Source organism: Mastomys coucha, unplaced genomic scaffold (assembly GCF_008632895.1).
Source record: "Mastomys coucha isolate ucsf_1 unplaced genomic scaffold, UCSF_Mcou_1 pScaffold20, whole genome shotgun sequence".
Lineage (NCBI taxonomy): Eukaryota > Metazoa > Chordata > Mammalia > Rodentia > Muridae > Mastomys > Mastomys coucha.
In genome coordinates, this window is record NW_022196903.1 from 93,460,246 (window position 1) to 93,473,024 (window position 12,779).

Consider the following 12,779-nt stretch of genomic DNA (forward strand, 5'->3'; position numbering starts at 1 on the left):
TGTGTGTGTGTGTGTGTATGTGTGTTGGGGGTGTTACACCTACATGTGAGAGTGTGCATCTATGTGGAGGCCAGAAGACAACTTTGGGTGTCATTCATCAGGTGCAACCTACCTTGTTTTTTGGGGACAACACTCTCATAGACTTGGAGTTGCCAAGGTGGGCCAGGCTAGGCTGGCTAGCCAGTGAGCCCATCTCTACTTCCACAACACTACAACTATGAGCACACATCACCATGCTTGGCTGTTTGCATGGGTTCTTGAGCTCGTATTCAGCTCTGCCTGTTTACAAGACAAGCATTTTACCAATCATGTTGGCTCCCCAGCCCCTGGTTGGTTTTTGGGTAAGTGGAGAGGGTAGCAGCAGGGCATGAGGTCTCATCCATGGCAAGCTTCATGCACCTGAGGAGGACTGTGAGAGAAGGTTTGATGCCTTAATCCTCTAACCTCAGGGCAGCACCCAGGTCCTGCTAGATCCTTCAAAAGTCAAAGTGAGGACCACAACACTAGCTAGCTCAACCACTAGAGGGAGCCACTCAGCTCGTGAGTGAAATTGAAACTAGAATGGTCACCTCAAAGGGGGCTCCTAGCTCCAAATCTTCAGAGGTGAGCACATTACCTGGAGTAACTGCAGAAGCCAGGTAAGTAAAGGGGGCCATTGTGGAGGTGGGGGGGCAGAATGAGAAGGAGCATGAGGGAGATAAATACAAATGAAGGCAAGAGGAAGGTAAAAGAGTAAAGATGTCTGAAAAGATCCTAAGAAGTAATGTTAATAACTACCTGAAAACACCTGTAATACATGTAAGTCAGTGATACATAAACAAATATAAGTTTGAACGAAATATTCCCATCTTGGCTGGAAATACTCTCTTCAAAAGCTATAGACTAACAAGGATCCTGACAAGAAGCGTGAGAAGCCCTCTTCTGAATTGTTAAGATTGTCTAAGAGACTCCCAAAACATACCCCTCAGACACAGTGTCCAGAGGACCCAAGGTAGATTTAACCAAAAGCTTCCTCCATAAGTATGAGTTCTCACGACACCAGGAGGCACCATGCTCCTTCCCTGAGCGTGAGCTCTCAGGATACCAGGAGGCCCCATACTCCTTCCCTGAGCGTGAGCTCTCACGATACCAGGAGGCACCATGCTTCCTCCATAAGTATGAGTTCTCACGACACCAGGAGGCCCCATACTCCTTCCCTGAGCGTGAGCTCTCAGGATACCAGGAGGCCCCATGCTCCTTCCCTGAGCGTGAGCTCTCAGGATACCAGGAGGCCCCATACTCCTTCCCTGAGCGTGAGCTCTCAGGATACCAGGAGGCCCCATACTCCTTCCCTGAGTGTTAGCTCTCAGGATACCAGGAGGCCCCATACTCCTTCCCTGAGTGTTAGCCCTCAGGATACCAGGAGGCACCATACTCCTTCCCTGAGCGTGAGCTCTCAGGATACCAGGAGGCCCCATACTCCCTCCCTGAGCATTAGCTCTCAGGATACCAGGAGGCCCCATACTCCCTCCCTGAGTGTTAGCTCTCAGGATACCAGGAGGCCCCATACTCCTTCCCTGAGTGTTAGCCCTCAGGATACCAGGAGGCACCATACTCCTTCCCTGAGCGTGAGCTCTCAGGATACCAGGAGGCCCCATACTCCTTCCCTGAGCGTGAGCTCTCACGATACCAGGAGGCACCATGCTTCCTCCCTGAGCATTGGCTCTCATGATACCAGGAGGTACCATGCAAGCTTCCAAAGGAGGGAATCAACCAATAGTCCTACCCACCTATGACGTCTATGAATCACAACAAAACCCAGCATAACAACACAGCCGCAGACAACAGCATAACAAACACAGGCTGCAGTGGTGGCACACATAACTCAGCAGTAACCAACAGCTCTCTAATTAGGCTCAAGACTTACTCACCAAGTGGGAAGTCCTGTCCAGTACTGGAAACCTAGCCAACTAATTTGTTGTTGGAAAAGTCGTGGACCATGAAGGAGAATCTATAACCATCACTTTACTAAACCAATATAATCTTTAACTACATTCTAAATATTTATCCTTATACCCACAGAGAAGCATAGTTCTTACCCCTGCTCATCAAGGAAGTCTCTCTATGCAATTGATGAAGACCATTATAGAAAACTAAGACTGATCAAGATGCACAGCTGTGGAGCCCAGTCCCAACTGATACATCTACAACATAACCCTTGTACCTAAGGCTCATGGATCATTGTGAAAAATGCAGCAGAAAGGTCAAAAGTAGAGGATCAGGAAGTCTGTTGTAAGATTGTATCTCCCAGGAATTCAGAGAATCTACACCCATGAAGCCTCACCCACAAGGCTGCCTAACCAAGACCTGAAGGACAACACCAACAGACATGCTAATAATAAGTGTTGAGGAAAGCTCGGGGGGCTTCAGTCCTGAAATGATCAGCCCCCAAAGCATTCTTGTGACATTATACACTCTGAGCAGATTTTATATGTATTAAGTGTATATACAAATATATATTAACAATTAAAGAAAAAGATAACATGAATTTGAAAAAGAACAAGGTGAGTGAGTACATGGGAGGGTTTAGAGGGAAAAAGGGGAAGGGAGAAATGACAGAATTATATTATAATATCAAAAAATATATATTTTAAAGAAAGATTCTTCCTCATGCTGAGGCCTGACTCTAAGTCACTGGAGTATTTAATGCATTAAACAAGTATCGACAGTGGACATTTGATGGCAGCAGCACCTCCTTGTTGGCCCCTCATGATCCTTCTCAATACTGGAAGTACCTTTCCACTGTAGTGTACCTTCTAGAAAAGCTCTCACCTGCTCAGATATAGACACTAGAGGGGGTTTTGCATATACTACCTAATGCCTCTAAAAACACTACACAAAACTGCACGCAAGGGAGCTTGGTCTTTCAGGTGATTTAAGAAATGTGTAGAACACAGTGTTGTTTTTTTCCTTCCCAGCTTTGTAATAGGAGGTTCAGCCCATTTAACGTATTGTGCTGATGGTTTTCCTGCCATTACCTGTCAGTGAATAATAGTTGAGGATGAACTGAGGTAGAAGGATGGCTCATTGGTGAAGTGTATACATTGATCTTGCAGAAGATTCTGGTTCAGTTCTCTGCACCCATATCTGGCAGCTCACAACTGCCCGTAAGTCCAGTCCCAGGGGTTCCAAAGCATCTGACCTCTAAGGGCACCTCTAACGCCCAGTAATAATAACCATCCTCCATCTTTATGTGGAATTGGGATATTCACCTTACCCTGCTACTTTATTCTGTCTGAGCTTAGGTTATATAATTACCACTCTGAGGAGTTGGGTGTTTTATAAAAGTACCTATACAATGCATACAAAACATCCAGTGTATCACTGCATACAAACAAATGACAGCAGAGCATGTGGCTGACAGAAGGGTACTGATTGAAACCCTATATGTCCCCCAAGCTCACATCAATATTCTCCTGCCACAAATACTGAAGCCCATGCAAGAGGCAAGCCTGTACCATCCAGAAAATGAATGTGACTTCTGTGGCCATTCCCAGGACAGTGCAAGAAGTCAGACCCCGCAGGCTGACATACACTATCACTCTGGACAACTACCCATCCTCTAAAAAGGTCATGGTGATGGCTTCACGTTAATACAAATTGGGTTTTTGCAATTCTGTCTTTTTGGGCTATTCATTTTACAACTGTCCCCATTACCTAATTTCAGGAAATATTCATTACTCTTTGAACAAATGCTATAGCCATTCCCAGCCCCGCTCCATTCTCCACCCATCCTTCCCCAACCAACTTTCTGTCTCTATGAATTTGTAGAGAACAATACTTATGCACTAGTGACATAAAACCAGTGATCGCTATATGTGGTTATGTGCCCTTACCTGACTGGCACCTTGATTAACTGTAGTTTGACCCATTTATATATTCTCTACCCCCAACTCAAGTTCAAGGAACCTTGTCACACAGTATACCTTCAATATTTGCATGACAAACATGGAAGTAAATCCATACAGATTGATGGTAAATCCATAAAATCAAGGAAAATATAACTGCTTCTTATAAACCTGACTTCTGACTCTGATGCAGTTTTGCCTGCTGGTGGGTTATGCAGTTTCAGGTTGCTTCTTTAAGAGTGCCATAAATCTGGTGCACATATTTTACAATGCGTGGTCATTCAAGCTAGTATATGCAAGCATGGACGCTGGTACTTCATCAACTGGGATCAGATTGTTCTCGTCTTTAATCACTGTTCTGAACTGAGGTATGAGCATCTTGGCTGAGACATCTGTCCACAGTCATCATCTTCCACGGTCACATGCTACCATGTCCATACCTTATGCTTTGCTTTCTACTAATAGGTCTCACCCAACTGACTCTTCCTTACAGCAGCCCTTTGAGGTCTGGAGGCTCAGAGTGAACAGAACTTTCCCAGAGGTACATAGATAATGACTGATTTGGGTATGAGCCAGGGCATATCTAACTCCAATGCCTATTTGCATTGGTGAAGTTATAGCTGACTGCCACAGAACAGCCCAATGCTATGCTCTAATACCCCAACATCCAATGGGCCCAGACTCTGGCTTACTGCTTCTCAGAGACAGGATGGGGAAGTCAATACAATGTTCTCCAAGACAGAGACCTGAGGCAGTGGTCAAGATGATGTCTATGGCGATGGAACCCACAGCCACAGCTGCTTGTGACAAAATGTGCCACCTTGTCTCTCTGAACAAGCTGGTTTATTTCACCAGTCACACTACGTGCATCAAAGATGTAATATAACTACCGGGAGGGGGGTTCAACTCCTCTATCTATGTACAAAAGAAAAATTACTTATAAATAGAAAATAGTATTGGAAAAAAAATCTCATTTGCCTTTCACAAGAGATATTCAGTTTGGTACCTAAGAAATATTTGAAAGTCTTGGTCTGAAGTAAAAAGAAAACAAGTTGATCCCGGCCAATAAAATGCTAATAGCTTTTCTTTAAGTATTCATCTAATTTATTAATAAATTATTATTTATTATTATTAATTAATAATTTATTATTATTTATCTAATTCATTAATTTATTTATTATTTATTCTTATTAATTAAGAATTCATCTAATTCATTTAATTTATTGAACAAATGCTGAGAATGAAAGCTGTAGACACCTGAGTGCTGCCACAGTCATGATTTACATGTCCTACTGTTGCTGAGCTTATGTGATTCTGGGCAAATGACTAAACCAAACCTCAGATCCCAAAGAAAAATGCATCAGACTATATAGCAGTCTGTCTATGTATCTATCTATCTATCAATCTATTGTCTACCTATCTATCATCTCTCTATCTATCTATCATCTATCTGTCTCTCACAAAGGACCCATGGGCTCTTTTTCTTCACCTTCTCTGAAGACTAGCTCTCTCCATTTGGGGACACAGACACTTAAACTCCATTTTTTCTGTCACATACAAACTAAAGACCCAGAGACCCTAGAAAACCAATACCACGCTTCATAGATGTTACCATTCTAGATTTTGAGAGGTTAAATGATTTGCTGAGAGATTTATATTCATAACAACAAATGCTATCAAATATTCCAACCCAGTGAGGAAGCGTCTGACCTGGAATGAGAGGGCCTGGGCCCTACTTCCCACTTAGCCGTGAATGGGTCAGGAAGTCCTGAGTGCTATAGTTCTCAGTCCTAAGCACCTGATGCTCACTGTGGTTATCTTTCTCACTGCTTTCTCATCTCAAGAGGCAGAGTTCAGGGCTGGAGAGATGGCTCAGTAAAGTACTTGCCTTGCTTTACTGAGGACCTAAGTTTGATCTCTAGAACTCATGTTACAATAGCCAGGTAAGTTTGCTTGTAACCTCAGTGCTGGGGACAGATCAATCTCTGGGGTTAGCTAGCTAGGCAGCCCAGGCTACTTAGCAAGCTCCACACCAGTAGAAGAGCAGGCAATCCTGTCTCAAAAACAAAAAGGTGGGCTGGTGAGATGGCTCAGTGGGTAAGAGCACTGACTGCTCTTCCGAAGGTCCTGAGTTCGGATCTCAGCAACCACATGGTGGCTCACAACCACCCGTAGTGCAATCTGACGCCCTCTTCTGGTGCATCTGAAGACAGCTACAGTGAATTGGGCCGGAGCAAGCAGGGCTGGAGCAGCCAGCAGAGGTCCTGAGTTCAATTCCCAGCAGCCACACACATGATAGCTCACAGCCATCTGTACAGCTACAGTGTACTCATACCCATAAAATAAATAAAATAAATCTTAAAAAAAAAAAAAGGTATAGAACCTGAGGACACATGCTTTAAGTTGTCTTCTGCACCTAACCCCACGGACATGCACACTCTATACATTCACATGGCTTTAGCTGCTAAGTAGAAGGTGCAACCATACATACCACACATGGCCACAGCAATGACGTTAAATAACACTCTATTGTTTTGTAGAGTTTGGCACCTGGGTGCTCAGTATATAGAAGCTGCCTTTAGCATCCACATAAAGAACCCAGTGATGGTATCTTCATGGCCTGTAAGGAATTTCCTTCTCTGAGCAAGTACGGCCCACATGGTGGCAAAAGCTCATTGTCTAGGGCTAGGCATCTGGTTTTAAACAAAGAAAAAGATCCCTTTCCCATTCTCTCGCTGAGAGTGGGAGTCCACCACATTGTGCTTGCTATAGTGTGGGACTTCTAGAAAGCTACGTGAAGGGGACCAACCTACATGCCAGTAACAATTCCACTCTTCCCCTGGCTCTCTGCTGGGGACATCTGCATCCCATCGTGATCACGAGGCTAGGGAACACTTACACAGACCCAGTCTGTGGGCCGATAACCACCCAGCAACCACTCACCTCCATGATGGAAATACAATTCCTAGCTCGGGCACTCTCCCAAACACACTGCTCTTTTGCTGTCACAAATATTTATAGGACTGCCAGTCACTTCCTCTTGACCACTTAGGAGTACCAAAGCATTCCCTTGAGATTTTCTGCAAAAGTGTCCAAACTATCTTCCAAGGCCTTGCTACTCAAAGTGGGGCCAACAGCCAATATTCATGTCGCTACCTAGGCCCATTCTGAACCTGCTGAGTCAGAACTGCGTTTTAAGGGGGCCCCCAGTGACTTCCAAGTGCAAAGTCTTAGGCATTGGAATAACTTCCAGGTCCTGCTCTCCTGGGCTTTGGCTTGTTATATTACCCAGACTGCCTTCCAATTTGCCAACCCTGACAGCTTTCTGAGTGCTGAAACCACAGGTGCATATGACCACAAGGATGTTGTTATTCGCCTTAAACCCTGTTGCCAATATAACCCTGCTTCTGTTATAAGCAGTATGTTCTCCTCATGCCTCTCCTTCTCCAGCACCTGTCACAGGCTGTTTTGACTCAGCTCAGCCTGGCACTTCAGGCTCTCTGGGATGGTGATCTTAGAAATGCCCACCAAGATGCCCATTTATGCATGTAGAATTTTTAATGGGTATATCTGAAAAACTAACACAGCTCTTAATTTTGGTTCCCACGTTAAGCAATGAGGATAGTGATATAAACACACACACACACACACACACACACACAATTTAGGAACTAGTCAGATGGGCAGGATTTTAAAACTAGACGATGGGAAACTGTTAAGTGCTAGAAAGCAAATGAAGAGGCCAGTGACAGACAGGCTGCTCCAAAAACCTTAAGAATAAGGGCTCGTTTGAGAAGCTGGTAAGGACAGTGGGCCCAGCAGGAAAAAAAAAAGTGTTTAAGAGCCAGAACATGGGACTGGCCATTTCAGACTAACCCAGGAAATAGTTAGATATCCCAGGACAGACATACATCACTTAAAGAAAATGCCTGATTTCTTTCTGTGGTACACGTTTGGTTCTACTTAAGAGTTAGAGAGCAAGCACGCTTGAGGGTCCCTGAAAGTCCAGCCTTGGGAATAGGACTAAGTAAAACTGAGATCACAGCTGGGCCACTTCCTGGCTCTGGACTCCCTTGCCCTCTAAACCTAGGCTTCCTGGGGTAACTGGTAGGCTTTTGAATAGAAGCAACTTTGCAGCTGTCTCTGGGGGTAGGGGTGAAGGGGTTTCTTGTCCCCCCAACACCCCCCCCGCGTGCTGCCATCCACATCAGGCTTCACCTGGGTATCTGTGATCACTGATCACCCCGCTATGTTGCTGCCCATCATTACCAGCTTTCAAACAGAAGGTTCATCCCAGACATCCCTGCCTCCTCTTCCCCCAGGCCTCCCAGACCCTGCCACCCCACCGTGTCCCCAGCTCCCGGCCACAGTGACCCCAGCGCTGGCGCTTGACGCCGCCGCCGCCGGACCCCCGTTTACCTGGGGCCAAACGCGACTTGTCGCCACCTCGCGTCCTGGGCCCTGCCTCCCCTCCCGGCTGTCGCAACGGCGCCCCCAGCCCAGCCAGGCCCGGTGCGGCGCGGGATGCCTCGGCGGGACTGGCGGCGGCGGCCACGCTGCGCGCTCCGGCGGAGGGGAGGGGGCTCGGCGGCGGCGGCGGCGGCGGCGGCGAAGGCGGTGGCGAAGGCGGCGGCGGCGGCGGCAGCGGCAGCGGCAGCGGCGGGCCCGGCGGGGGGCAGAGCCAAGAGGCGCGGCGGCGGAGGAGGACCGAGAGGAGGACGCGGAGCATGCGGGGGGCTGCGGGCCTGCCCGCAGTGAAGCCCGCCGCGCCCAGGGCGCAGGGAGTGGCCGTCGCCTCCTGCGCGCACCGCAACTGAGATGGCGGCGGCGCGGCCGAGGCGCGCGGAGCCCCCGGGGCAGGGCCGGCCGGGCGCGGGCTGACAACCCCGCGGGCCCCGAGAGCTAGCGTGGAGGAACGCAGGCCCGGGGCGGCCTACGGCGAGCGACGAGGGCCGGCGGGGAGGAGCACGGCGGCGATGGCGAACGCTAGTGAGCCGGGCGGCGGCGGCGGCGGCGGAGGGGCCGAGGCTGCCGCGCTGGGCCTCAGGCTGGCCACGCTCAGCCTGCTGCTGTGCGTGAGCCTGGCGGGCAACGTGCTGTTCGCGCTGCTCATCGTGCGGGAGCGCAGCCTGCACCGCGCGCCGTACTACCTGCTGCTCGACCTGTGCCTGGCCGACGGGCTGCGCGCGCTCGCCTGCCTCCCGGCCGTCATGCTGGCGGCGCGGCGCGCGGCGGCCGCGGCGGGGACGCCTCCGGGCGCGCTGGGCTGCAAGCTGCTGGCCTTCTTAGCCGCACTCTTCTGCTTCCACGCGGCCTTCCTGCTGCTGGGCGTGGGCGTCACCCGCTACCTGGCCATCGCACACCACCGCTTCTACGCCGAGCGCCTGGCCGGCTGGCCGTGCGCGGCGATGCTAGTGTGCGCCGCCTGGGCGCTGGCTTTGGCCGCGGCCTTCCCGCCGGTGCTGGACGGCGGTGGCGCGGACGACGAGGACGCGCCGTGCGCCCTGGAGCAGCGGCCCGACGGCGCCCCGGGTGCACTAGGCTTCCTGCTGCTCCTGGCCGCGGTGGTGGGCGCCACGCACCTCGTCTACCTCCGCCTGCTCTTCTTCATCCACGACCGCCGCAAGATGCGGCCCGCGCGCCTGGTGCCCGCCGTCAGCCACGACTGGACCTTCCACGGCCCGGGCGCCACCGGTCAGGCGGCCGCCAACTGGACGGCGGGTTTCGGCCGCGGGCCCACGCCACCCGCGCTCGTGGGCATCAGGCCTGCAGGCCCGGGCCGCGGCGCCCGGCGCCTCCTGGTGCTGGAGGAGTTCAAGACGGAGAAGAGGCTGTGCAAGATGTTCTATGCCATCACGCTGCTCTTCCTGCTCCTCTGGGGGCCCTATGTGGTGGCCAGTTACCTGCGCGTCCTGGTGCGGCCGGGCGCTGTCCCGCAGGCCTACCTGACAGCCTCGGTGTGGCTGACGTTCGCGCAGGCCGGCATCAACCCCGTGGTGTGTTTCCTCTTCAACCGGGAGCTGAGGGACTGTTTCAGAGCCCAGTTTCCCTGCTGCCAGAGCCCCCAGGCCACGCAGGCCACCCTCCCCTGCGACCTGAAAGGCATTGGTTTGTGAAGAGCGCTCTGCCACCCAGGCTCCCTCTGGCTTAGATTGTGACCGCGCATCTTTCTTTCCCTTCTGTCTGGTTTTTCTCTGCTGCCTTCACAAGACTCTCAAAGTGGACACGCACTTGGATTGTATAGACCCCTGTTCTGGGGACGGGGGAGGAGGGGATGCCGAGGTCCAGTTCCGTCCTCCTATTTAATTATACTTTCTTCCTGACAGTAGGCCCTGCAGTCTTTTTGTACTGGTACCAACTTCTTTTCTTCCACGTGTGATTTTTTTTTTTTTTTAAATAAAGGCTACACTGGTTTTATTCATGCAAAGTTTCCTAGAGACCATGGCCAGTTTTCTACAGAGGCTATTTTTGACAACCTCAAGTGGCATTACCTTTGCGTTGCAGTGAAGGAGAGCGAGCTAGGGGGGGTCTTCTGTTGGAGATGGAAGAGAGGGACGAAGTTGTGTAAAGTCCCCTCAGAACTGCAGGCCACAGGAGCCAGGTGAGCTGTGTGCCTTGTTTGTGGGTGTGGGGAACTTCTTCCAGCAGGTGACACTGAACTTTTGGAGGAAATGCGAATGGGTCGGAGGACAGTCTCTTTTGAGTCACATAAGGAACAAGGTTTGGGGCCCTGCATAAGTTATTTTAAAACAATGCATCAGCAACAGCTGCTCTGTAGATCAATCTTGAATGGAAACTTTCTGTGAGACTGTGACTTTTAAACAGTAAAAAGTGTTTTGGATAGTAATGTGGAGAAAAAAAACCAACAGTATTGCATGTGTTTGTACCGATTGTGATTTGCGGATGGGGTGGGCTCTGGAGGGCAGAAAACTACAGGTTTGTTTGGGTTAGGAGTTTGGGGGTTTCTCCCCCCAATCAAAAGTTGAAATCCTTTTGTGGAAAAGGCTTGTGCTTTAGATAAGCCCAGTTTTACTCTGTGTAATGAAGCTACGTTTCACTCTGAAGACTTGTGTGTGGTTAAGAAGATATGGGATATAATGGTGCCTCGCCCAGGAGACAAAACATTTTCCTGCGGTGTTTGCTAAGTTAGGTGGTGCTGTTCTACTCATGGCTGTTTTAAATGATTAATAAGAACTATAATTTAAAATACTCTCTCTTTGTTAGACATTGTCATTTGAAACTGAAGGACTACATTGCAAGTACTGTACAATACTTTTTGCTTAAACTGCTATGTTTTTATTAATGTAACTTGCGTTTTGAAGATTTCTATCTGTACTTCTCTTTGCATTACACAAATATACCAGTATTTTCATTCTGGAGTGGCTGCTTTGTTTTTGAGGCCAAGCCTCTTAGGTCTGTGGCTAAGTCACACATGCTGCCTGTTAGTGTCTGCTTTCTGTCCCGTTTCAGGTGTTTGGTGGCATCTCTGAGAATTGGGAACTCTTGTGAGCAAGGGTGGGTGCTAGTCATGGAGGCCAGAAGATGAGCTCTGTGGCCCTTCCTCTCCATGGTATTTTTTTGAGACAGGGTCTCTCAGTCCACCGGAAGCTTGCCAATTGGCTGGACTGGCTAGCTAGTAAAACTGGGGACCTTAACACTGGGAATTACAGGTGCCCCCAGATTTTTACTTTTTCTGTGCACGCTAGAGATCTGAGCTTAACCTCTCTCAAGCTTTTGCAGCAAGCAGGTTACCACTGAGCCACCTTCCCAGTTCCAGCATTTTAAGTTTGAAGTACAAGATAAAAATGGTCAAATCTTTCTCTTTAAATGAAAGAAACAATGAACACACATACTTTTCTATATTTTTTTTTTTTTTTAAAGCAGTGGGCTAGAGATGTAGCTCATGAATAGAACATTTGCCTAGAACCTGAGAGGCCTTGAATTTGATTCCTAGAGTCACAAGAGAAAAAAAACCTCCACTGACTTAAAAGAAAAAAAATCAATTTGACAAACTATTCATAATGCATGTAGTAAATATATGGTTTATTTTGAGCATAACATTAACTATTAAACATTATGTTCAAGAGAGATGAACAATAAGGGCATGTAGCCAATCTGTCTCCACTAAATAGCATCATGTTGTTCTCTTGTGAAAGCTGAAGACACCAGTCCACTCGCAAGGCTCCTGTTCTCCCTTTGACATCAGTTCAGGTAGAGTTCCACCCCTGGGTTTTCAAGGGTCATTCATCAGAAATCTTAAGTGAAGTCAAAGACAGAGGGGGCAGGGGAAATGAATCCTCCTCTCTAACACACCTATCCAAGTGACTCAAGTTTAAGTCACAGAGGTCACCAAGGCCATGTTTTATTCAGAATATTTAGCACCTGACCATGCCACAGGAATCCACCCATCCCAGGACATCCCTGAGCTATTCCATTCTTGGCCAGCAGCTAGACTATATCAGAGACACCTCATCTGTTGATGCTGGGACTCCTGGGTTCCCTGGGTATTTTCAGAGGAATTAGATGGACGGGCTGACACAGCCCAGTGGTTCCTGTTGGGATGTGCTGAGTCGGGAGCCCTTCTCCACAGAGAAGTCACCTTCTACATCCCTCAGTTGGCTCAAGACATGACTTACTTTCAATGTGCTGTGTGCAAACTTGCTTACAGAGGTTTCCACTGAGGATGCAAGTCGGAGCAGCAGGCAGCCATCAAGGACTGTGCAGCTGTGTCCAGGATAGTCAGCTCAATGTAGCAGAGCAGGTACGGTGCACTCAAAGAAGACAGGCACTAAGTAAGATGGCTCATTTGCTAATCTGGGACATTAATTTAGCACACCCCTCTCCCCAGGGTGAGATGAATGAGTTGTCCCCATGCTCAAAACAACGGGGGGG

The 12,779-nt window shown here is 49.0% G+C and overlaps 2 protein-coding genes across 3 annotated transcripts in view; one reads left to right on the forward strand and one right to left on the reverse strand.

Annotated features, from left to right (window-relative positions):
• Eif4e3 (eukaryotic translation initiation factor 4E family member 3) overlaps nucleotides 1–9,599 on the reverse strand; it is a 74,235-nt gene extending 64,636 nt beyond the window's left edge. The window contains exon 1 of one of the 2 annotated variants that reach the window (XM_031382750.1): nucleotides 9,470–9,599. The gene's annotated coding sequence lies outside the window, so the exon portion shown is untranslated. Of the gene's footprint in view, nucleotides 1–8,306; nucleotides 8,447–9,469 lie in introns of those variants that run through there. The other variant, XM_031382749.1, reaches the window with a different exon arrangement.
• Gpr27 (G protein-coupled receptor 27) lies at nucleotides 8,494–11,266 on the forward strand. The gene has a single exon (XM_031382747.1). The coding sequence runs from the start codon at nucleotides 8,864–8,866 to the stop codon at nucleotides 10,001–10,003; it is 1,140 nt and encodes a 379-aa protein (XP_031238607.1). The 5' UTR covers nucleotides 8,494–8,863; the 3' UTR covers nucleotides 10,004–11,266.
• The last annotated feature ends 1,513 nt before the right edge of the window (nucleotides 11,267–12,779 follow it).

Bases quoted from the DNA above. Each gene is read 5' to 3' on its own strand.
- Gpr27 (XM_031382747.1), top strand. From the start codon at position 8,864: ATGGCGAACGCTAGTGAGCCGGGCGGCGGCGGCGGCGGCGGAGGGGCC.